Source organism: Agelaius tricolor, unplaced genomic scaffold (assembly GCF_023055355.1).
Source record: "Agelaius tricolor isolate 1412-34295 unplaced genomic scaffold, bAgeTri1.0.p SCAF_55, whole genome shotgun sequence".
NCBI lineage: Eukaryota > Metazoa > Chordata > Aves > Passeriformes > Icteridae > Agelaius > Agelaius tricolor.
Genome location: NW_027269315.1, coordinates 1,618,989 through 1,642,861, shown reverse-complemented (window position 1 = coordinate 1,642,861; position 23,873 = coordinate 1,618,989). Strand labels below are relative to the sequence as shown.

At 51.0% G+C, this 23,873-nt stretch overlaps 1 protein-coding gene, 2 long non-coding RNA genes and 2 other non-coding genes across 11 annotated transcripts; 3 read left to right on the top strand and 2 right to left on the bottom strand.

Annotated features, from left to right (window-relative positions):
* The first annotated feature begins 1,073 nt into the window (after nucleotides 1-1,073).
* KANSL2 (KAT8 regulatory NSL complex subunit 2) lies at nucleotides 1,074-23,497 on the top strand. Of its 3 annotated transcripts, XM_071456072.1 has the most exons (10): nucleotides 1,163-2,422; nucleotides 2,506-2,763; nucleotides 6,158-6,336; nucleotides 7,321-7,435; nucleotides 8,044-8,207; nucleotides 10,548-10,714; nucleotides 12,848-12,944; nucleotides 17,280-17,533; nucleotides 21,866-22,051; nucleotides 22,912-23,497. In XM_071456072.1, exons 2-10 carry the CDS (start codon nucleotides 2,513-2,515, stop codon nucleotides 22,996-22,998), a joined length of 1,500 nt encoding a protein of 499 aa, XP_071312173.1. In that variant the 5' UTR covers nucleotides 1,163-2,422; nucleotides 2,506-2,512; the 3' UTR covers nucleotides 22,999-23,497. The 3 variants fall into 3 exon arrangements, with proteins under 3 accessions (XP_071312172.1, XP_071312171.1, XP_071312173.1); XM_071456071.1 differs by lacking the exon at nucleotides 1,163-2,422 and adding an exon at nucleotides 1,074-1,141 and having other exon boundaries at nucleotides 21,866-23,497; XM_071456070.1 differs by having other exon boundaries at nucleotides 1,159-2,422; nucleotides 21,866-23,497.
* LOC139604857 (small nucleolar RNA SNORA2/SNORA34 family) lies at nucleotides 13,020-13,147 on the top strand. The gene has a single exon (XR_011684124.1). It is a non-coding gene; the product is annotated as a small nucleolar RNA SNORA2/SNORA34 family (small nucleolar RNA).
* LOC139604844 (uncharacterized) lies at nucleotides 17,492-18,829 on the bottom strand. Its single transcript, XR_011684109.1, has 4 exons — nucleotides 18,617-18,829; nucleotides 18,024-18,519; nucleotides 17,702-17,813; nucleotides 17,492-17,597 (listed from the first exon to the last, which is right to left on the bottom strand). It is a non-coding gene; the product is annotated as an uncharacterized lncRNA (long non-coding RNA).
* Nucleotides 19,751-20,490, bottom strand: LOC139604851 (uncharacterized). Of its 5 annotated transcripts, none has more exons than XR_011684119.1 (3): nucleotides 20,343-20,490; nucleotides 19,978-20,089; nucleotides 19,751-19,860 (listed from the first exon to the last, which is right to left on the bottom strand). It is a non-coding gene; the product is annotated as an uncharacterized lncRNA (long non-coding RNA). The 5 variants fall into 5 exon arrangements; XR_011684115.1 differs by lacking the exon at nucleotides 20,343-20,490 and adding an exon at nucleotides 20,159-20,284 and having other exon boundaries at nucleotides 19,978-20,073; XR_011684116.1 differs by lacking the exon at nucleotides 20,343-20,490 and adding an exon at nucleotides 20,159-20,284 and having other exon boundaries at nucleotides 19,767-19,876; nucleotides 19,978-20,073.
* On the top strand, nucleotides 22,707-22,836 carry LOC139604858 (small nucleolar RNA SNORA2/SNORA34 family). Its single transcript, XR_011684125.1, has one exon. It is a non-coding gene; the product is annotated as a small nucleolar RNA SNORA2/SNORA34 family (small nucleolar RNA).
* Nucleotides 23,498-23,873: the final 376 nt, after the last annotated feature.

Below are 23,873 nucleotides of genomic sequence, written 5' to 3'. Positions count from 1 at the left end.
GGGTTGAATATTTGGGAAAAAAGCCCTATTTCCTTTCTTTTTTAGACTTGACTTTTCTGACCTTCAATAAATGGGTGGTCTCTGGATGCTTTTGGGAAACTCTTGTTCCATGTCGAGCTCGTTTTTAGGAGGAATTGTTGCTTCCAAACCCCCTCCAAGGATTTGGGGACCGATTTGGTCCAGTTTTGGGACCAATTCTCAGATTTCAGGCTCTGGGCAGGCCCATCCCTTGCTTCCCTTCCCTCTTTTGGAGCCTCTCGGAGGCGGCTCCTCCCGGGGTGTCGAGGCTCTGTCGGTTCGTGGCGGGCTTGGGAAACCGGGAGGGCACCGAGTGCTGCCGGAGGGTCCCAGGGTGGTGCTCTGGGACCGAGCTGGGCCTGCCACGAGCATCTCCTGACCCGGAGCCAAAACACACCGGGTCCCAGCTCGTTCCCCCTCTCTACCCCGGTTTTGGGCCTGTGTCCTGGTCCCAGAACCCACCCAGTGTCCTGTCCCAGGACCCCCGCCTCGGTGGCCTAGCACGGGAATCCCCTCGGTGTCCTGGCTCGGGACTACCCCCTCCCGGTGTCCTGGCCCGGGATCCGCCCCGGTGTCGTGTCCCGGGACCCCTGGCTCGGGATCTGCCCCGATCCTATCTCGTGACCCCCACCACGGTATTCTGTCCCGGGATCCCCTCTCCCCCGGTGTCCTGGCCCAGGATCCGCTCCGGTTCTTTCCCGGGACCCCTGCCCCGGTGTCGTGTCCCGGGACCCCCCTGTCCTCCGGCATCTGCCCCAATCCTGTTCCGGGACCCCCAACCTGGTGTCCTGGCCCGGGACCCCCTCTCTCCTGTCCCGGGATCCCCGCCCTGGTGTCCTGGCCCGGGACTCCCCTCTCCCCCGGTGTCCTGCCCCGGGATCCACCCCGGTCCTGTCCCGGGCCCCCCGCCCCGCTCCCGCCGCCCCCACGTGTCGCGTTCCCGCCGCGCCGCCCTCACGTGACCATAGGAAGGCGTGGTCACTCTGTCCCTGAGTGACTACGAGCTGAGCCAATCACAATCGAGAACGCCCCTGTGCTCGCCGCTGATTGGTGAGCGGGCGGGCCAGTGAGGAGGCGGGGCGGGCGCACGGCGCGGCAGCGCGGAGGCCGCGGCGGCAGAGAGGTAAGATGGCGGCGGCGCCTCCTGCTCACAATGGGGCCCGGTGTGCCCCTCAGCGCGGCCCCTGAGTTCTTCCCCAGGGCTTGTCTGTCGTGTACCGTCCCGAGGACGGGTTTCCTCTCCCTCTCCCCTCCGGTAGCGCTTCCTGGGCGCCCCTCAGGGTTGCCCCTCACGCCCGCCGCCCGCGGACAAAATGGCGGCGCCTGGGCGGCGGGAGCGCGCATGCGCGGGAGCGGGGCGGCAGAGCACGTGCGCGGGCGGGAGAGCGGCGGGACGGACCGGGACAGGCACCGGGAGAGAGGCTGGGATAGAGACCGGGATAGATCAGGATGGGCACCGGGAGAGAGGCTGGGATGGACCGGGATAGAGACCGGGATAGATCAGGATGGGCACCGGGAGAGAGGCTGGGATAGAGACCGGGATAGATCAGGATGGGCACCGGGAGAGAGGCTGGGATGGACCGGGATAGAGACCGGGATAGATCAGGATGGGCACCGGGAGAGAGGCTGGGATAGAGACCGGGATAGATCAGGATGGGCACCGGGAGAGAGACTGGAATAGAGACCGGGATAGATCAGGATGGGCACCAGGAGAGAGGATGGGATGGACCGGAATAGATCAGGATGGGCACCCGGAGAGAGGCTGGGATGGACCGGGATAGAGACCTGGATAGATCAGGATGGGCACCGGGAGAGAGGCTGGGATAGAGACCGGGATAGATCAGGATGGGCACCGGGAGAGAGGCTGGAATAGAGACCGGGATGTACCGGGATAGAGGCTAGGATGGACCGGGATAGATCAGGATGGGTACCGGGAGGGAGGCTGGGATGGACCGGGATGTATCGGGATAGGTCAGGATGGGCACCGGGAGAGAGGCTGGGATGGACCGGGATAGAGACCGGGATAGATCAGGATGGGCACCGGGATAGAGGCGAAGATAGATTAGGGTTGGCACCGGGATAAACCCAGGGGTAGACCGGGATGTGCACTGGGGGATACCGGTACAGAGGCGGGAATAGACCGGGATATAGAGCGTGGTTGGGGCTGGATGGGCACCGGGGATGCCCCGGTACGGAGCCGTGCACGGACACAGGCTGCGGGGCAGGACGAGTCACCGGGAGACATCGGGACAGAGGCAGCGATGGGCACTGGGAGCACCCAGGAGATGCTCTGGGGGTGCACTGGGAGAAGAGGATCCCCCCCGCATTCCTGCAGGGATAAAAGCTCCCTCGAGCATTATTGGCAATTACCTCCATAGGAGCAGCCTCATCTTCTGCTGAAGGGGTCAGACTTTGATTCAAATTCTTTCCCGCTGCTACTTTTCATTGTATCAGCGTTTTATTCCCCTCCCTTCCCTTGCTCTGCAGCGTGGGCATGAACAGGATCCGCATTCACGTGTTGCCGACCAGCCGGGGCCGCCTGACCCCGGTGCCTCGGCCTCAGGAGCCCCTGGCCTGCTCCTTCAGCCCCCGGCCCTGCTCCCAGCCCCGCCTGGAAGGGCAGGAATTCTGCATCAAGCACATCCTCGAGGACAGGAATGCTCCCTTCAAACAGTGCAGCTACGTGTCCACAAAGAATGGGAAGCGTTGTCCCAATGCTGCTCCCAAACCTGAGAAGAAGGATGGGTGAGTGGCTCTTCCTCTTGGTTTTCCAGTTCCAAACTGGAATTAAAACAGGGGGAGGTTTTATTCTTTGTCTTCCCTTTTGAAGGAATGGCTGGAGCTGTGTCAGGAGAGATTTAGACTGGATTTTGGGAAAAGGTTCTTCCTCCAGTTGAGCAGCTCCTCAGGGCAGTGGTGACATTCACAGCCCTGCCAGAGCCCAAGGAGTGTTTGGATAATGCACCCAGGAACATGGTGGGATTTTGGGATGTCCTGTTAAGGCCAGGAGTTGAACTTGATGATCTTGATGGGTCCCTTTCAGGATATTCCATGATTCTTCTCTTTCAGCTGCTGCATTTTGGTTACCTCTGAGAAGCGTCTCCCTTTTTCCAAAATGTTTCTAAGCTGGAGAAAGACTCCATGGAGTTATTTGGGGACTGTGGGCTGTGCCCTGACCCAGCAGAAGGTGGCTGCAGTGCTCCAGGCCCTGCACTGGGATCTGTGTGTGCTGTTCCTCCCTCATCCCAGCACATCCTGTGCCAGGGGATAATCCCCAGAGCAGCCACTCAGATCCCTCTGGAGCTTTGGCCTGGTTGTGCTGCTGCTTCCCTTAGGCCTTTAAAATGCTCAAGGGGTGGAACAGTTATGGATGATAGAGCACAGATTCCTGACAGGAGCATTGCTTCCAGGATTTACTGGGATGTGGCCATAAAATGTGGGGAAGGCAGAGTCCAGTGAGAACATTTGGAAGCAGAAGAGCTCAAAAACTCACTCACCTCCCTGGCTTTAACCAAAAGCTTTTTACTCCCTGCTGCTGGTGCTAGAGGTGATGTTCCCACAGGGATGGGTGGCTCTCAGCATTCCCAGGCTGGACTGCAGGCAGCTCCCTGTGAGAGATTCCAAGTGCCAGGGCTTGTTCCCTGCCCTTCTGCCCTGCTCAGGTGAAACCCTGCATCCAGAGCTGCCTCCAGAGCTCAGGAAGCTTTTCCTGAACCCCCAGCCCAGGGAAAAACATGGAGCAGTTGGAATGAGTCCAGAGATGAGCATGGATCAGCTCTTTTAGAAGGAAATGCTGAGAGAATTTAAATTCTTCTGGAGAAGAGAAGCTCAGAGGTGACCCAGTTGTGGCTTTAAAGTGCTGAAAGAGCTGCAGGACAGATGGAGAGACTGTTTACAAGGGGTGGAGTGCCAGGACAAGAGGGAATGGCTTCCCACTGCCAGAGGGCAGGCCTAGGTGGGATATTTGGAACAAATTGCTCCCTGTGAGGCTGGGGAGGCCCTGAAATGAATTTTCCAGAGAAGCTGGGGCTGCCCCTGGATCCCTGGAAATGTCCAAGGCCAGGTTGGACAGGGCTTGGAGCCACCTGGGATAGTGGAAGGGGTTCCTGCCCATGGCAGGGGTGGAACTGGATGGTTTTGACATTCCAAATGCAAAGCATCCTGGAAGTCTGAAAATGCAGGAATGTGGAAAGTTTAGGAGCTATTCCTGGGCTGGTGGCTGCTCCTTTGGAATGGCTGTGCTCATTTAAATGCCTTTAGAGGCCTCTTAAAAAGAAGATTTCCACCCCATCCCCATTTTCTCTGGCAATAGGAAAAGATGAAGATTTTAATCCCCAGATTATTGTGGCATCATCGTGCATTGAAAGCAGCACAGCTCAGAGCCTCGGGAATGCATTGAGGCCAAAGCAGAGCAGCAGGATCCAGGGGAGCTGCTCCTGGCAGTGTCCCCTCAGTGTTTGGGTGCTCCTGAGGTTGCTGAGCTCTGCTGTTGGAGGCAAACCTTGGTTGTGCGTTGGTGTTTTGCAGCCACATTTCTCTTCACAGAGAAAAGCAAGGCATAATTCTTCCCAAGAATATTTCTGGCATTCACGTTCTCTGAACCTCAGAGGAAGGAGAAACAATTCTTATCACTTGCTGTGCCTGTGTTTGTGCAAAAGTAGAATGCAATATGGAGATTGTTTACCCAAAGTGATGGTGTTTTGTTTCCCTGGCCTATCAGGGCCAAGTGTGTGTGTGTGGTGACAGTCACGAGTTGCAGAATGTTGTGTGCAGGGTTGAGTGCTTGGCAGATTCAGTTTAGATGTAATGGAATATAGTATAGAATATATATACTATATATATACATAGTATATTATATATAGCATACTATATATATTATATATGGTATCTACATATATATGTGTATATATATGTATATACTATACATAATATATAGTATACTATGTATACTATATACTATATATATAGTATATACTATACATAGTATACTTTTTATATTATATTCTATGTATATAGTATAATATATATAGTATACTATGTACAGTATAACCCTATATATAAAATATATAGTATAATCATAGTATAGTATATACTATATTTAGTATACTATGTATATAGTATCCTATATATAGTATAAACCTATATGTCTAATATATATAGTATGGTTATAGTATAGAATATACTGTATGAACTATACTATATATAGTATAATCATAGTATAGTATAATATATATGTAGTATATATTTACTATATATAGTACTATATATAGTATATAGAATATTATAAAGTATGTATATATATATTGTATATATAGTATATAGTGTATAATATAGTATACTATATATAGTATATACTATATATAGTATAATCCTATGTATATATTATAATTGTAGTATAGTATAGTGTAATATATATAGTGTATATAGTATAGAATATTATAGTATATGTATATATATTATATATAGTATATACTGCATATAGTATAGTGCATTATAATATAATATAGTATATAGTATATACTATAATATTATAGTATAATAAAGTAATTAAATAGCCTTCTGATATTGATGGAGTCCTCCTCATCACTCCTCCTTTGTTTAGATGTAATGTAATATAGTATAAAATCTTATAGTATACTATATATAGTATATACTACATATATAGTATATGATATATAGTATAACCCTATATATAATATATATAGTATAATTATAGTATAGTATAATATATATAGTGTGTATATATAGTACAGATAGTACTTTATATAAAGTATAGAATATTATAGTATATTTGTATATATATGCATTATATATATAGTGTATATATAGTATATAGTATAGAATATTATAGTATATGTATATATACTATATATAGCATATATAGCATATAGTATAATATAGTATAATATATAGTGTAATAATATAATTAATTAGCCTTCTGATATCGATGGAGTGCTCCTCATCATTCCTCCTCCTCAGCACAGCTGTAGTGTTTGGTGATGGAGGAGGGATTCCAGCAGCAGGAGCTGGGACACCAAGCAGGGTCAGGCTGGGGAGGAGGAGGGAGAGGCTCAGATGAGCTTTTACCTTCTTCCTACCCAAATTCCTCCACAGTGCTGAGCCCTGCTTTGTCCCACAGCACCTCGTTCTGCGCGGAGCACGCCCGGCGCAACGCGCTGGCACTGCAGGCTCAGGTGAAGAAATCCAACCCCGGGCCCGTGGGTGAGACCCTCCTGTGCCAGCTGAGCTCCTATGCCCGGGCAGAGCTGGGCATCCCGAGCGCCGAGAGCAGCCGCAGCGAGGCCAGCCGCATCCTGGGTGAGCACTGAGCCCTTTGCCTTGAGATTTTAGCCTTTTATTTTTTTCAAATCCTGTGGGGGTACCAGTCGTTGGTTTTTCTGGGTCTGGATTGAAGGAACTTGAGACAGTAATTCATGTTTGGACTCAAGTGTTTATTATTTGTTATCAGTTATCAATATTATTATTTGTATTTGTAAAACAGCCTCACTACTGTGAGTTCAGCAGCAAGGCACAAAATGGTCAACAATCTCTTGTTACAAGGTCTTTTAAGGCTAAACTATCCAATTAAGAACTGACACCTAGATTATTTTCAGTTTTAACCCAAGAACCAATCCCAAAGAACTGATCCCCTTTTGATACCTAGATTATTTTCACTTTTAACCCAAAACTGATCCCAAAGAGCCCCTAATGCTGACTGGAATTCTGTGGTTCCTGGGAGAGCCTAAGCATCATTCCCAGTGTGGTCTGGAATTCCCTGGTTCCTGGGAGGGCTGAAGCATTGTTCCCAGTGTGTTCTGGAATTCTGTGGTTCCTGGGAGAGCTGAAGCATTGTTCCCACTGTGTTCTGGAATTCTGTGGTTCCTGGGAGAGCTAAAGCATCATTCCCAGTGTGGTCTGGAATTCTGTAGTTCCTGGGAGAGCTGAAGCATCATTCCCAGTGTGTTCTGGAATTCTGTAGTTCCTGGGAGGGCTGAAGCATCATTCCCAGTGTGTTCTGGAATTCTGTAGTTCCTGGGAGGGCTGAAGCATCATTCCCAGTGTGTTTTGGAATTTTGGTTGTTCCAAACTGGGAGGTTTCCTGTTGTTTCCTGCTCCATGTCCCTCTCTCAGAGTTTTGAGGTGGAGAATTCGCTCTTGACATGAGGCAGAGCCTGCTCAGCTCCATGGGGCCGAGCTCCAGGGTGTCCCTGGCCAAGCTGGGATGGGACTGAGCTCCAGGATGTCCCTGGCCATGCTGGGGTGTGGGACAGTGTCCTGTCACTCTGCTGCTGTGTCTTGCAGACGAGGACAGCTGGAGTGACTGCGAGCAGGACCCTGTCACCGTGGAGCAGACGTGGCGTGGGGACCCTGACAGTGAAGCTGACAGCATCGACAGCGACCAGGAGGATCCCCTCAAGTAGGTTGGGGGAGCAGTTAAATTTATATTTTGGGGGGGCTCAGCCTGGAAGCCAGAATCTTCAGAAAAAACTCATGGGATCCCCAGACCCTTCAGGGATCAGCCCTGAGGGATCCCCACATCCTTTGAGGGCTCATCCCTGAGAGACCCCCAGACTCTTCAGCAGAAAAAATCCACGGGGTCCCCAGACCCTTCTGAAAAAATCCTGATCCTTCAGGGATCAACCCTAAGGGACTCTCACACCCTTTGGGGACTCTTCTATGAAGAACCCTCAGACTCTTCAGCAGAAAAAACCCATGGGATCCCCAGACCCTTCAGGGATCAGCCCTGAGGGACTCCCACACCCATTGGGGGTTCGTCCCTGAAGGATCCTTGGACTTTTCAGCAGAAAAAACCCACGGGGTCCCCAGACCCTTCAGGGATCAACCCTAAGGGACTCCCACACCCTTTGGGGACTCTTCTATGAAGAACCCTCAGACTCTTCAGCAGAAAAAACCCACGGGGACCCCGGACCTTTCAGGGATCAACCCTGAGGGGTCCCCACACCCTTTGGGGGGATCAGTCTCCAGGAACCCCCCAAACAGACCCTATTTCCCTGGGTTTTCCAGGCATGCTGGTGTGTACACAGCCGAGGAAGTGGCTCTGATCATGAGGGAGAAGCTGATCCGCCTCCAGTCCCTCTACATCGACCAGTTCAAGCGGCTCCAGCACCTCCTGAAGGAGAAGAAACGCCGGTTCCTGCACAGCAGAAAGGGAGAGCACGAGGCCATCGGTGAGCCTGGACCTCCTGCCTGAGGGTGGGCACAGAAATCTGCTAAAAATGGAGGGTTTGGGCCTTTTAGAGGCAGATTTCAGAGCAGGGTGAGGGCAGGGTTCCACACTCAGTGTTTTGTTGAGGAGATGGGGAAGTGGCTGGAGCACAAGGAAAATGGTCTGGAGAGCTGGGGAGGGGATGAGCCTGGAGAAAAGGAGGCTCAGGTGGGACCATCTCACTCTGTAACTCCCTGACAGGAGAGGACAGCCAGGTGGGGGTCAGGTATCAATGATATCCATGGAGTCCTCCTCATCATTCCTCCTTCGTTTAGATGTAATGTGATATAGTATAGAATATATAGTATAGAATATATAATATAGAATATATAGAATATATAGTTTAGATGTAATGTAATATAGTATAGAATATATAGTAATGTAATATAGTATAGAATATATAGTAATGTAATATAGTATAGAATATATAGTATATATAGTATAGAATATATAGTATAGAATATATAGTTTAGATGTAATGTAATATAGTATAGAATATATATAGTGTAGTATAATGTAGTGTATATATAGTATATATAGTACTATATATAGTATATAGAATATATATAGTACAGAATATTATATGGTATACTAATTATAGTATATACTATATATATAGTATAACCCTATACAGATATAATTATAGTATAATTATAGTATAGTATAATTTTTATATAGTATATATATAGCATATATAGTACCATATATATAGTATATAGACTATATATAGTATAGGATATCATAGTATATGTATATACTATATATACTATACTATATATAGTATAACCCTATACATATATAATAGTACAATTATAGTATAATATATAGTATATAAATAGTATATATAGTACCATATATATAGCATAGAATATAATAGTATATGTATATATAAAATATAGTATATAGTATAGAATATTATAGTATATGTATATATATAGTATAGTTATACTATATACTATAGTATAACCCTCTACATACATAATTATAGTATAATTATAGTATAGTGCAATATATATAGTATATATAGTGTATATATAGTATATAGAATATCATAGTAGTATAGAATATTATGGTGTATGTGTATATATAGTATACATATAGTATTTATAGAGTATATAGTATATTATATGCTTTACTATAATACTATAATATTATAGTATATAATAGATATAGTATATAATAGATATATAATATATAGTATTATAGATATATTATAGTGTAATATATCTGCTCCCACAGAACAATGAGACAAAAGGAAATGGCCTCAAACTGTGCCAGGGGAGGTTTGGGGTGGGCATCAAGAGGATTTCTGTATGGAAAAGGTGGTCAGGCACTGGAAATGCCCAGGGAGGCGTTCAGTGATCAGCTGGACATTGCCCTCAGTGCTCTGATCTGGTTGGCAAGGCAGGGATCAGTCACAGGTTGGACTCTGATCCTGGAGAGCTCTTCCAGCCTGAGTGATTCCATGGTTCTGTGCTGGTCCTGTGCCCAGAGATCCCTATCACTGCAGTTCCAAAGCTTGTGCATTTCTTTGCTCTTCAGAGCTTGCAGCGTGGGCAGGAAATGAGCTATAATATTAATTCTGAGACAAAAGTGCTTATTTTGTACTGGGATTTCCTGTTTTTTCCTTTTACGAACAAAAAAAATATTCATCCATAAGGCCCTTGGTGTGTGGATAGGAGCTGATTCCAGTAACACCAGTGCTGCTGTACTGGCTTATTCCTCCTTAGCAGCTTTCCCTCTGCCTCTGCTGGCATTCTCTCTGTGCAGAGCATGCTTTTGAAAGCAGGAATTCCCAGTTCAACAGAGGCAAAACCGAGTTGTGTAACTGATCCCAAGTATTGCAGAGCAAAGGACTCTTTTTCCAGCATCATCCTTTAATAGCTCCTCCTGGAAAACGCCATAATTCAGCTCAGGCTCAAGTAAAAATAACCAGGAGTTTGGTACATACCAATTTTGCAGAACTCTTTTTAGCAAACGAGGCAGAGAAAAGCAGATCCTGAGCGTTGCCCTGTAATTACACCAGGAATGCTGGCAGGAAGCTTCCAGAACTCACACAGGAGTGACCTGGAATTTGACAAGTTTCTATTCTGCTGAAATCACAATGCACAGGAGCGGCTTGAATTATTTTCAAAGGAGGTTTTAAAAATACTCTGTGGGTTCCTGGTGTTTCAGGAGAGGTCAGGATGAATTTTGGGACACACCCTGCACCGCCAGGCGTCACCCAAAGCTGGTGCTGTGGATGGAGCCCTCAAAGCCCAAAAATCCAGGCAGGTTCCTGACTCTTCCTTTATTCCTGCAGGGAGCAGCCTCCTGACAGGGCCAGAGGGGCTGATGGCCAAGGAGAGGGAGAACCTGAAGAGGCTCAAGTGCCTGCGGCGTTACCGGCAGCGCTACGGGGTGGAGGCTCTGCTGCACCGGCAGCTCCGCGAGCGCCGCGTCCTGGCCACCGACGGCGCGGCCCAGCAGGTCCGTGGGGACATCCTGGAGGGGTCTGTCCTCTCCTGTCCTTCTGGGAGTGACCCCACACTCTGGCAGATTGCCTCATGTAATGCCCTTCCTGCAAGGCTGCCGCCCTCCTGGGTTGGTAGGAGCTCCTGGGGATGTTGTGGGAGCTCTTGGGTTTGTAGGAGCTTCTGGGGTTGTTGTAGGAGCTCCTGGGTTTGTAGGAGCTCCTGGGGTTGTTGTGGGAGCTCCTGGGGTTGTTGTGGGAGCTCCTGGGGTTGGGAGCTCCTGGGGATGTTGTGGGAGCTCCTGGGGTTGTTGTGGGAGCTCTTGGGTTTGGAGAAGCTCCTGGGGTTGTTGTGGGAGCTTCTGGAGATGTTGTGGAAGCTCTTGGGTGTGTAGGAGCTCCTGGGGTTGGAGAAGCTCCTGGGGTTGTTGTGGGAGCTCTTGGGTGTGTAGGAGCTCTTGGGTTTGTTGTGGGAGCTCTTGGGTTTGTAGGAGCTCCTGAGGTTGTTTTAGGAGCTCTTGGGGTTGTTGTGGGAGTTCTTGGGGTTGTAGGAGCTCCTGGGTTTGGAGAAGCTTCTGGGGTTGTTTTAGGAGCTCTTGGGTTTGTAGGAGCTTCTGGGGTTGTTTTAGGAGCTCTTGGGTTTGGAGAAGCTCCTGGGGTTGTTGTAGGAGCTCCTGGGGATGTTGTGGGAGCTCTTGGGTGTGTAGGAGCTCCTGGGGTTGTTGTGGGAGCTCCTGGGGTTGTTGAGGGAGCTCTTGGGTTTGGAGAAGCTCCTGGAGTTGTTGAGGGCGCTCTTGGGTTTGTGGGAACTCCTGGGGATGTTGTAGGAGCTCCTGGGGTTGTTGTGGGAGCTTTTGGGTTTGGAGAAGCTCCTGGAGAAGCTTCTGGATCTGTGGGAGCTTTTGGGTTTGGAGAAGCTCCTGGGGTTGTTGTAGGAACTCTAGGGTTTGGAGAAGCTCCTGGGGTTGTTGTGGGAGCTCTTGGGTTTGGAGAAGCTCCTGGAGTTGTTGAGGTTTGTGGAAGCTTCTGGATCTGTGGTAGCTCCTGTCCTTCCTGCAAGGACAGCCCTAGCAGCCACCCTCCTGGGTTTGGAGACGCTCCTGGGGTTGTTGTGGGAGCTCCTGGGGTTGTTGAGGGAGCTCTTGGGTTTGGAGAAGCTCCTGGGGTTGTTGAGGGAGCTCCTGGGTTTGGAGAAGCTCCTGGGGATGTTGAGGTTTGTGGGAGTTTCTGGCTCTGTGGTATCTCCTGTGTCTGCAGGAGCTCTCAGGTCTGTGGGAGCTCTTGGTGTCCACACCTTGAATGCTGGGGTCAGTTTTGGGCTTCTCACAGCAACAAAGATTTTGAGGGTCAAGTCCAGAGAAGGGAAAGGGACTGGAGCACAAGAAGGGTCTGGAAAACTCCTGAGGAGATGAGGGAGCTGGGGGGGCTCATCCTGGAGAAAAAGGGATCAGGGTATTTGGAGGCTTGAGGATTTTAGGGGCTCTTGGGTCTGTAGGAGCTCACAGGTTATGGAAGCTCATGGGTTTGTCAGGGCTCTCAAGTTTTTGGAGCTCATGGGTTATGGAAGCTCATGGGTTTGTCAGGGCTCTCAGGTTTTTGGGAGCTCCTGGGTTTATGGAAGCTCACGGGTTATGGAAGCTCATGGGTTTGTCAAGGCTCTCAGGTTTTTGGGAGCGCCTGGGTCTGTTGGAGCTCACAGGTTATGGAAGCTTGTGGGTTTGTCAAGGCTCTCAGGTTTTTGGGAGCTCCTGGGTCTGTTGGAGCTCACAGGTTATGGAAGCTCATGGGTTTGTCAAGGCTCTCAGGTTTTTGGGAGCTCCTGGGTTTATGGGAGCTCCTGGGTCTGAGTGAGTCCATTCCAGTGCCTAAAAGAGGCTCAATAAAAAAAGGGAGTGGCAGTTTTAAATAGACATCCAGTGACAGGACAAGAGGAAATGGTTGAGAAGTTTAGATGAGATATTGGGAACAAATTCCTCCCTGTGAGGGTGGGGAGGCCCTCTCAGAGCAGCTGTTGCTGCCCCATCCCTGGAAGTGCTCAAGACCAGGTTGGATATGACATAGAGCAGTGTGGGACAGTGGAAAGTGTCCTTGCCTATGGGAAAACAGGAGCCTTAAGATCTCTCCCAACCCAAAGCATTCCATGATTTCAGGCTCACACCACCCGCTCCAGCCAGCGCTGCTTGGCCTTTGTGGACGACGTCCGATGCTCCAACCCATCCCTGCCGCTGACCCGCCACTGCCTCACGCGTATCCTTTGATCCCAAGCTCTCCCTGAGTGTTTCCCAGCAGTTTTCCCCCTGGTTGTGCCTCTTTTCTCCCTCCCTGGCCCTGAATCAAGGCCCTCGGTTTGCTGTAGCCGTTGGTTTCAAGCAGGAGCCCAGAGGAAATGTCTCCCTGTCTGTTGGTGCTCCCATGCCATGGATCTGCCAATTCGTGTGGGAGCAACAAAGGGCTGGTCCCAGGGCTGCTCCTGTCGTGGTCTCCTGGGTCCAGAGCATCCAAACAGCCCAAAGGTGGGAATTTCACCTGGAAACAGAGAATCCAGGCAGGCCTGAGCTGGAGGGATGTGCATGGATCCCCTCCAGGCATGGGGATTCCACCTCCTCGAGCAGCTCTTCTAATGGCAGACCTTCCTTTCCATGGAAGAGATTCCTCCTGATGAATTCAGAAATTCCTCCTGATGAATTCAGAAATTCCTCCTGATGAATTCAGAAATCCCCCTGATGAATTCAGAAATTCCTCCTGATAAATTCAGAAATCTCTGATGAATTCAGAAATTCCTGATGAGCTCAGAAATTCCTCCTGATGAATTCAGAAATTCCTCCTGATTAATTCAGAAATCCCTGATGAATTTAGAAAATCCTCCTGATTAATTCAGAAATCCCTGATGAATTCAGAAAATCCTCCTGATGAATTCAGAAATTCCTCCTGATGAATTCAGAAAATCCTCCTGATGAATTCAAAAATCCCTGATAAATTCAGAAATTCCTGATAATTCAGAAATCCCTGATGAATTCAGAAATTCCTCCTGATGAATTCAGAAATTCCTGATGAATTCAGAAATTCCTCCTGATGAATTCAGAAATTCCTGATGAATTCAGAAATTCCTCCTGATGAATTCAGAAATTCCTCCTGATGAATTCAGAAATTCCTCCTGATGAATTCAGAAATTCCTCCTGATGAATTCAGAAATTCCTGAACCTCCCCTGACAAAGCTTGAGGCTCTTCCCTCTTGTGCTTTCCTTGGGAGCAGAGCCCCAATATGGGGATCAAGGATTCCCCAATATGGGATGACCCCAAATATGAAATCAAGGATTCCCCAGCTCAGGGATGACCCCCAAATATGGGATCAGGGATCCCCCATGTCAGGGGTCACTCCCAGTATGGGATCAGGGATCCCCCAATATGGGATGACCCCATATATGAAATTAAGGATTCCCCATCTCATGGATAACTCCCAGTATGGCATCAAGGATCCCCCAATATGGGATCAAGGATCCCCCAATATGGGATCCAGGATTCCCCAGCTCAGGGATTTGTGGGAGGTGCTGGGTTTGTGTGAGCTCTTGGGGTTATCAGAGTTCCTGAGTCTTTGGGAACTCTGGGTTTGTGGGAATTGCTGGATTTGTGGGAGCTCCTGGGTTTTTGGCACCTCTTGGGTCTTGAGGAGCTTTCAGATTTCTTGGGAAATTCTGGATTTTTGAGAACCCTTGTGGTTTGTTTTGTTTTTCCCTGGAGTTCTCCTACTCCCCCAGCCCTGTGCAAGGAGCAGGAGCTGGAAGCTGCCTTTGTTTCTCTTTAACCACCACAGACCTCAAAATAAAACCAGGAGAAATCCCATAAAACAGCCAGAGAAGCTGCTGTTGGCAGCTGGTGCTCTTGGGAGGGAGGGAAGAGCTGGCTCTGGCTCTCAGTGACACAAACAAGCTTTTCCTGGGGCAGCTGATAACATCTGATAACATCTGTGGCTTTTCTGGAGCTTCTGGGGCTCTGTTTGCTTCCAGGAGCTGGATTGTTTGTGCCAGGGCACTAAAGGGATGGGGGAAGGCTGGGAGCTTCCAGATGGAGCTTGGGATTTTTGTCCTCTTGGCAATCTGTGCTTTTGGCTACCACTAAAGTCAGTGCTGGAGCTGGGAGTTTGCTCCAGGAGATGAAAATCTGATTTCTCCACTCCCTGTTCCCTCACCACATCTTCCCTTGGGTGTCCCAGGTCCTTTTCTCTTGGGCTGGGCTCTGACTTTGCTGCCAGCCCAGATTCTGGCTCTCCACAGCCTGGCAGGAAGTGAATTCCTGAGAAATCCTTGCAGTAGGGAGGGGTGAATCTCAAACCTTGCCAGCTTTAAGAAACTGGCTTAAATTTGGTGTCTTTGCCCAGTTTTATGTGGATTTGGAATTTTTTTCCCCTCTCCCACACTGGTGAAATTGCAGTTGGGATGATCCTGGTTGGAAGGGGATGGAAGAGGAGAAAGGTGGGAGGAAGAGGAGGAAGGGGTTGGAAGAAAAGGGATCAGAAATGGGGATCAGAAAAGGAGAGAAAGGATGGAAGAGGAGGAAGGGCTGGGAAGAATGGATGGGGATCAGAAAAGGACAAAGAGAAATGGAAGAAGAGGAAGGGATGGGAAGAAAAGGGATCAGAAATGGGGATCAGAAAAGGAGAGAAAGGATGGGAGAGGAGGAAGGGGTGGGAAGAATGGATGGGGATCAGAAAAGGAGAAAAGGAGGAAAGAGGAGGAAAGGATGGGAAGAAAAGGGATCAGAAATGGGGATCAGAAAAGGAGAGAAAGAGAAATGGAAGAGGAGGAAAGGGTTAGGAAGAAAAGGTTGGAAGAAGTGAATTGGGGTTGAAAAAGAGGAAGGGGTGAAAAGAAAAGGATGGGGATCAGAAAAGGAGAAAAGGATGGAAGAGGTGGAAGGGATGGGAAGAATGGATGGGGATCAGAAAAGGAGAAAGAGAAATAGAAGAGGAGGAAAGGATGGGAAGAAAAGGTTGGAAGAAGTAAATTGGGGTTGAAAAAAGAGGAAGGGGTGAAAACAAGAGAAAAGAGATTGAAAGAGGAGGAAAAGGATGGAGTTGGAAGAGGAGGATGGGGTCAGAATAGGGCTTGGAAGAAGAGGATGGGTGTGGGAAGAGGAAGAAGGGGTTGGGAGGTGCTGGGTTCAGAGCAGGCTGGGTTCTGATCTGTAGCTCCTGTGCCTCTGGATCACTCTGCAAGTGTGATGCAATTGAAGCAGAGTTTCTGTTTGGGATTAAAGGCAGGAAATCCCATTTACACCTCTGGCAGGAACAGGTTTTCCACTGGGAAAGAAAATGCAGTGGGAGGATGGAAATAGCAGAACTAAAACGCTGGCTGTGGGAAAGGCCTTGTGTGTGCTGGGATCTCCTGCCATGGGCTGGAGCTGAGCATTTCCCGTGCATGGCTGCAAACAAAAGTTACTCCTGGCCCTTTGTGCCATCCAGCTGAGAGTCTCAGTGCTCCCAGGGATCCAGCCCCATCTCCCAGCCCCCACACAGGGGGGGTTGTGGCTCTTGTCCCAGTTTTCCATCGTGGTGCAGCTCTGGCCTCTGCAGTCCTGATCTGGGAGAAGTGGGGCTGGGTTTAACACCATTGGTGGGGGAATTGGGGGCATTTCTCAGTGTTTATCCCTCTGGATCCCCCAATATGGGATCAAAAATTCCCCAGCACAATGATGACCCCCAATATGGGATCAAAAATTACCCAGTACAAGGATGACCCCCAATATGGGATCAAGGATTCCTCAGTTTAGGGATCACCCCCAATATGGGATTAAGGATTCCTCACTTTAGGGATCACCCCCAATATGGGATCAAGGATTCCTCAGCTCAGGGATGACCCCAAATATGGGATTAAGGATTCCCCAATATGGGATCAAAAATTACCCAGTGCAAGGATGACCCCCAATATGGGATCAAGGATGCCCCAGTTTAGGGATCACCCCCAATATGGGATCAAGGATCTCCCAGCTTGGGGATGACCCCCAATATGGGATCAGGGATTCCCCAATATGGGATCAGGGATTCCCTATATGGGATCAGGGATTCCCCAATATGGGATCATTTCCCGTGCATGGCTGCAAACAAAAGTTACTCCTGGCCCTTTGTGCCATCCAGCTGAGAGTCTCAGTGCTCCCAGGGATCCAGCCCCATCTCCCAGCCCCCACACAGGGGGGGTTGTGGCTCTTGTCCCAGTTTTCCATCGTGGTGCAGCTCTGGCCTCTGCAGTCCTGATCTGGGAGAAATGGGGCTGGGTTTAACACCATTGGTGGGGGAATGGGGAGCATTTGTCAGTGTTTATCCCTCTGGATTCCCCAATATGGGATCAGGGATCCCCCAGCGCAAGGATGACCAGCAATATGGGATCACCCCCAATATGGGATTAAGGATTCCCCAGTATGGGATCAAGGATTCCCCAGCTCAGGGATGACCCGCACATATGGGATTAAGGATTCCCCAATATGGGATTAAGGATTCCCCAATGTGAGATTAAGAATTCCCCAATATGGGATGACCCCATTATGGCATTCTCTGTACCCCTGCTGCTTTCCTTGACCTCCTCTTCCCAGATATCTGCCAGGACACCAACCAGACCCTTTTCAAGCCTTGCCAGGGCTCTGAGGAAGTGCCCTGCAACAAGCCCGTGCCCGTGAGCCTGTCGGAGGAGCCCTGCTGCCCGCTGCACCTGCGGCTGCCCCCCCAGATGTACGTGCCAGAGCAGGTGCTGGCCGTGCCCCAGGAGCTGGGGGCAGCCCCCACCGAGCTGTACCTGAGTGCAGCTGAGCTGCAGCCCAGCGAGAGCCTGCCCCTGGAGTTCAGTGACGTGAGTGCCAAAGCTGGGAGTGCTCCAGCTCCCACCTGGGCATGGGAGGGGAGGCTCTTCCAGCCTTTCCTTCCCACCCCTTCCTCCTCTTCCATTTCTCTTTCTCCATTTCTGATCCCCATCCTTCCCACCCCTTCCTCTTTTTCAACCTCCATTCTCTTCTCCAACCTTTCCTTCCCATCCCTTCCTCCTCTTCCATTTCTCTCTGATCCCCGTCCTTTTGGTCCAACCTCTTCCTTTTTTTCAACCCCAATTCACTTCTTCATTCACTTCTTCTAACCTTTTCTTCCCATCCCTTCCTCCTCTTCCATTTCTCTTTCTCCCCTTCTGATCCCCATCCTTTTCTGCCCACCCCTTCCTTTTTTTCAACTCCAATTCACTTATTCCAACCTTTCCTTCCCATCCCTTCCTCCTCTTCCATTTCTCTCTGATCCCTGTCTTTTTGGTCCAACCCCTTCCTCTTTTTCAATCCCAATTCACTTCTTCCAACCTTTCCTTCCCATCCCCTCCTCCTCTTCCATTTCTCTCTGATCCCCATCCTTTTGGTCCAACCTCTTCCTCTTTTTCAATCTCTTTTCTCTTCTTTTCACCCCTTCCTCTTTTTCAGCCTCCATTCACTTGTTCCAACCTTTTCTTCCCATCCCTTCCTCCTCTTCCATTTCTCTTTGTCCTCTTCTGATCCCCATCCTTTTCTTCCAACCCCTTCCTCTTTTTCAACCTCTTCCCATCTCTTTCTCTTCTTTCCACCCCTTCCTCTTTTTCAGTCCCCATTCACTTCTTCCAGCCTTTTCTTCCAACCCTTTTCTCCTCTTCCATTTCTCTTTCTCTCCTTCTCATCCCCATCCTTTTCTTCCAGCCTCTTCCTCGTTTTTCAACTCCAATTCACTTATTCCAACCTTTTCTTCCCATCCCTTCCTCCTCTTCCATCCCTCTTTCTCTCCTTCTCATCCCCATCCTTTTCTTCCCACCCCTTCCTCTTTTTCAACCTCCATTCTCTTCTTCCAACCCTTTCCTCCTCTTCCATTCCTCTTTCTCTCCTTCTCATCCCCATCCTTTTTTTCCCACCCCTTCCTCTTTTTCAACCCCCATTCACTTCTTGCAGCCTTTTCTTCCCAAACCTTTCCTCCACTTCCACCTGAGAGCCCACCTGGGATGCTGCATCCAGGGCTGGGGTTCTGAGCACAGGAGGAGCTGCTGGAGTGAGGCCAAGGGCTGGAAGAGCTCTGGAGCCAGGCTGGGGATGTCCAAGCTGGAGAGAAGGAGGATCCAGGGGCATCTTAGGGCCCCTTGTACCTGGAGAGGGATTTGGGACAAAGGATGGAGTGCCAGGATGAGGGGGAATGGTTTCCAGTGCCAGAGGCAGGGTTGGATGGGATATTTTGAGGGATTTGGGACAAAGGATGGAGTGCCAGGATAAGGGGGAATGGTTTCCAGTGCCAGAGGCAGGGTTGGATGGGATATTTTGAACAAATTTCTCCCTGTGAAGATCTCCCCAGATTTCTCCCTAGGGAGGCCCTGGAATGGATTTTCCAGAGAAGATGTGGCTGCCCCTGGATCCCTGGAATTGTGTAAGACCAGGTTGGACAGGGCTTGGAGCCACCTGGGATAGTGCAAGGTGTCCATGTCCCTGTCCATGGATGATTTTTACATTCTAAAGCATCCTGAGAGTCTGAAAATGCAGAAATGTGGAAAGTTTGGGAGCTATTCCAGAGTTGGTGGCTGCTCCTTTGGAATGGCTGTGCTCTTTAAGAGCAGGGACCTCTTTAAAAGAGGATTTTATCCCACCCCACCCCCATTTTCTCTGGCAATAGGAAAAGATGAAGATTTTAATCCCCAGATTATTGTGGCATCATCGTGCATTGAAAGCAACACAGCTCAGAGCCTCAGGAATGCACTGAGGCCAAAGCAGAGCAGCAGGATCCAGGGGAGCTGCTCCTGGCAGTGTCCCCTCAGTGTTTGGGTGCTCCTGAGGTTGCTGTTGGAGGCAAACCTTGGATCTCCTTTGGAGTTTGGTGATGGAGAAGGGAATTCCAGCAGCAGGAGCTGGGCCAGGCTGGGGGAGGGCTCAGATCAGATCCCAGCTCCTTTCTGTGCAAACAGGAGGTGATTTTTGGGGTTAGAAAGGTAAACCAGGACTCTTTTCCCTCATCCTGAGCTTGGAGAGGGTTCTGAGCTCCCTCTGGAGCTCTGCAGATTCATGGGAGCTGCTGGGGGCAGCTGTGTTGTGTCTCACATGGTGCCAGGCTGGGGAGGCGCCACTCCCAAGTCACAGGAACGTCACCCTTGTGTCAAAGCCCCTCTGGAGCCAGGACAAATCCCAGCATCTGCTGAGTCCCAGCTTCTCTGAATCCCAGCATCTACTGAGTCCCAGCTTCTCTGAATCCCAGCATCTACTGAGTCCCAGCCTCTCCTGAATCCCAGCATCTACTGAGTCCCAGCCTCACCCAAATCCCAGCTTCTCCCAAATCCCAGCCTCTGCTGAATCTCAACCTCTCCTGAATCCCAGCTTCTCTAAATCCCAGCCTCTCCTGAATCCCAGCCTCTCCTGAATCCCAGCTTCTCCCAAATCCCAGCCTCTTCCAAATCCCAGCCTCTGCTGAATCCTAGCTTCTCCTGAATCTCAACCTCTCCTGAATCCCAGCTTCTGAATCCCAGCCTTTCCCAAATCCCAGCCTCTGCTGAATCCCAGCTTCTCCTGAATCTCAACCTCTCCTGAATCCCAGCCTCTTCCAAATCTCAGCCTCTCCTGAATCCCAGCCTCACCCAAATTCCAGCTTCTCCCAAATCCCAGCCTCTGCTGAATCTCAACCTCTCCTGAATCCCAGCCTCTCCTGAATCCCAGCATCTTCTGAATCCCAGCATCTTCTGAATCCCAGCCTCTCCTGAATCCCACTTTCTCCCAAATCTCAACTTCTCCTGAATCTCAACTTCTCCTGAATCCCAGCTTCTCCCATATCCCAACCTCTCCCAAATCTCAGCTTCTCCCAAATCCCAGCCTCTGCTGAATCCCAGCCTCTGCCCTTGTCAGGGAGGGCAGATGGAGCAGTGCCCAGAGCCTGTCCATCCCCATCTGTGCTGTCAGAGCAAACACAGGAGGTGTGACATCCTGGGAGAGGCTGGGGATGTTCCAGGTGTCCCCAGGAGTGTGTGTGACATCCTGAGGAGGCTGGGGATGTTCCAGGTGTCCCCATGAATGTGTGTGACACCCTGGATTGCTCTGGGTGTCCCCAGGAGTGTGTGTGACATCCAGGAGAGCAGGGATGGCTCTGTGTGTCCCCTCCAGTGTGTGTGACACCCTGGATAGCTCTGGGTGTCCCCAGGAGTGTGTGTGACATCCAGGAGAGGGTGGGGATATTCCAGGTGTCCCCATGAATGTGTGTGTGACACCCTGGATAGCTCTGGGTGTCCCCATGAGTGTGTGTGACACCCTGGATAGCTCTGGGTGTCCCCATGAATGTGTGTGACACCCTGGATAGCTCTGTGTGTCCCCAGCAGTGTGTGTGACACCCTGGATGGCTCTGTGTGTCCCCATGAGTGTGTGTGACACCCTGGATGGCTCTGGGTGTCCCCATGAGTGTGTGTGACACCCTGGATAGCTCTGGGTGTCCCCATGAGTGTGTGTGACACCCTGGATAGCTCTGGGTGTCCCCATGAGTGTGTGTGACACCCTGGATTGCTCTGTGTGTCCCCAGGAATGTGTGTGACACCCTCGATGGCTCTGTGTGTCCCCAGCAGTGTGTGTGACACCCTGGATAGCTCTGGGTGTCCCCATGAATGTGTGTGACACCCTGGATAGCTCTGTGTGTCCCCAGCAGTGTGTGTGACATCCTGGATTGCTCTGTGTGTCCCCAGGAATGTGTGTGACACCCTGGATGGCTCTGGGTGTCCCCAGCAGTGTGTGTGACACCCTGGATGGCTCTGGGTGTCCCCATGAATGTGTGTGACACCCTGGATAGCTCTGTGTGTCCCCAGCAGTGTGTGTGACATCCAGGAGAGCAGGGATGGCTCTGGGGGTCCTCAGAAAGGTGTGATTGGACCCTGTCAAAGCCATTCCAGGTGCTGGGGGGACACATTGGGGACAGCACATCACGCTGGCCTCCAGCTGGTGTGTCCCAGCCCTTGTCCTCAGCAGTGCCAGCCGGGATCATGGCATTCCAGGAGGAGGAGGAGGAGGAGGAAGGGGGTTCCTGGGCTGTGTTCCTGCCTGGGGGTCCCCCTGGCATGGTGCCCTCTCCTCCTCCTCCTCCTCCCTGCCTTTCTCCTCCCTTTCCTGCTGCTCCAGAGCCCCCTCAGCCCCCCCCCCCCCTCCTGATGATCTCTTTTCCCTGCCAGGACCTGGACGTGGTGGGTGATGGGATGCAGTGCCCCCCTTCCCCTCTGCTCTTTGACCCTTCTGTGACCCTGGACCCAGCCCTGAGGGACGTGGCCGAGGCTCCCATCGACATCCTGGCCCTGGAGGAGCCCGACAGGGGCAGCTCCTCCACGCCCCTCATGCCTCCAGCCGAGGCTCCTGCCCAGGTATGGCCAGGTGGGACTGATCCCCCCACCCTGGCACGGGGTTTTCTCTTCCCTCCTCTTCCTCCCACACAGCAGCTCCAGAGCCTGGGTGTGCCCACGGTCTGGGTGGCATTAGGAGGGCCAGGCTGGTGGTGGCAGCCCCTGGGGTGGCTCTGTGGGTGCCACCCTTGTCCTGGAGGTGTCTGGGACACTGGGGATGTCTGGGATGCTCTTGAAACCTCTTAATCCCAGCTGGGGGGGTTTTAGGGGAGTTGTTTCCCATCCCAGGGGTTCTCCTTCCTTACAGTCTTAATTTTCACTGGGATGACTGAAATTTATTGACTGAAATTTGTTCTTGGCATCCTGGCTGGAACTTGGGGCTTCTTTGGGGTGTCCCCACAGGGACGGGTGATGTCACCCACTGTCCTGTCATGGTTCCTGGGATGAAGGCCAGGTTTTGGGGTGGGGTGGCCACAGCCCAGGGGTTCTCCTTTCTTCCTTGATTTTTAAATTTTCACTGGGATGACTGAAATTTATTGACTGAAATTTGTTCCTCTCATCCTGGCTGGAACTTGGGGCTTCTTTGGGTGTCCCCACAGGGACAGGTGATGTCACCCACTGTCCTGTCATGGTGTGAAAGCCAAATTTTGGGTTGAGGGAGGGGGGACCCACATCTCAGGCTCCGACTGAAGACCCTCAGTTTTGCTGTAGCTGTTGGTTTCAAGCAGGAGCCCAGAGCAAAATCCCTCCCGGTCTGTTGGTGCTCCCAGCCCATGGAGTTCCCAATTCGTGTGGGAGTGACACTGTCCCCCCCAGGCTGTGTCCCAGCACCCCCTGCCATGTCCCTGTGCTGTCCCAGCAGTGTCACCTTCCCTCTGCAGCCCCAGGAGCAGCAGCCACAGGGAGCGACCTCATCCAGCCCAGCCCGAGGAGCCAACGGGAGCCTGGAGCCGGGAGCTGTGGGCTGAGCCCGGTGTGGGACCCTCAGTGTGAGACTGGGGGGGCTGGAGAGCTGCTCCAGTGCCAGGAGGAGCTGCAGCTCCAGCCCTGCTGATTCTGCAACCACAGAAACCCCAGAAACCCCATCCAGACCCTCCCGTCCTCTGTGGGGATGGAGCTGGGGAGGGAAATCACCAAATTCTGGGGGACAGAAATCACCAAATTCTGGGGGACCCCCACCGTGGGACCTGGGGTGGTCTCAAGTCCTTCTCCAGTGCCAGGAGGAGCTGCAGCTCCAGCTCTGCTGATTCTGCAGCCCCAGAAACCCCAAAACCCCCAGAAACCCCATCCAGACCCTCCCGTCCTCCATAGGGATGGAGCTGCCACAGGAGGGAAATCACCAAATTTTTGGGGTCTCTGCCACACCCTGGTGGTCCTGGGGGGATGATGTGGCCCCGTGGGGTTTTGGGGGGGACAGAGGTTCCATTCTGTGCATTCACCCCCACAATAAAGTGATGGAGGTGGGTGCTCGGTGTCCCTGTGTTGTGTGATGAGTCGGGGATTTGGGGGTGTTTGAGGTGTTTAGGGGTGCCCTGAGGGGTGTTTGGGGTTCCCTGGGGTGTTTGGGGTGCCCTGGGGGTTATTTGGGGTTCCTTGGGGGGTGTTTGGGGTGCATGGGGTGGCCTGGGGTGTTTAAGGTGCCCTGGGGGGTGTTTGTGGTGCCCTGAGGGATGTGTGGGGTGCTTTGGTGTCTTTGGGGGTGCCCTGTGGGGTTTGGGGTTGCCCTGGGGTGTTTGGGGTGCCCTGGGGTGTTGGGAGGTGCCCTGGGGGGTGTTTGGGGTGCCCTGAGGGATGTTTGGGGTGCTTTGGTGTCTTTGGGGTGCCCTGGGGGGTGTTGGAGATG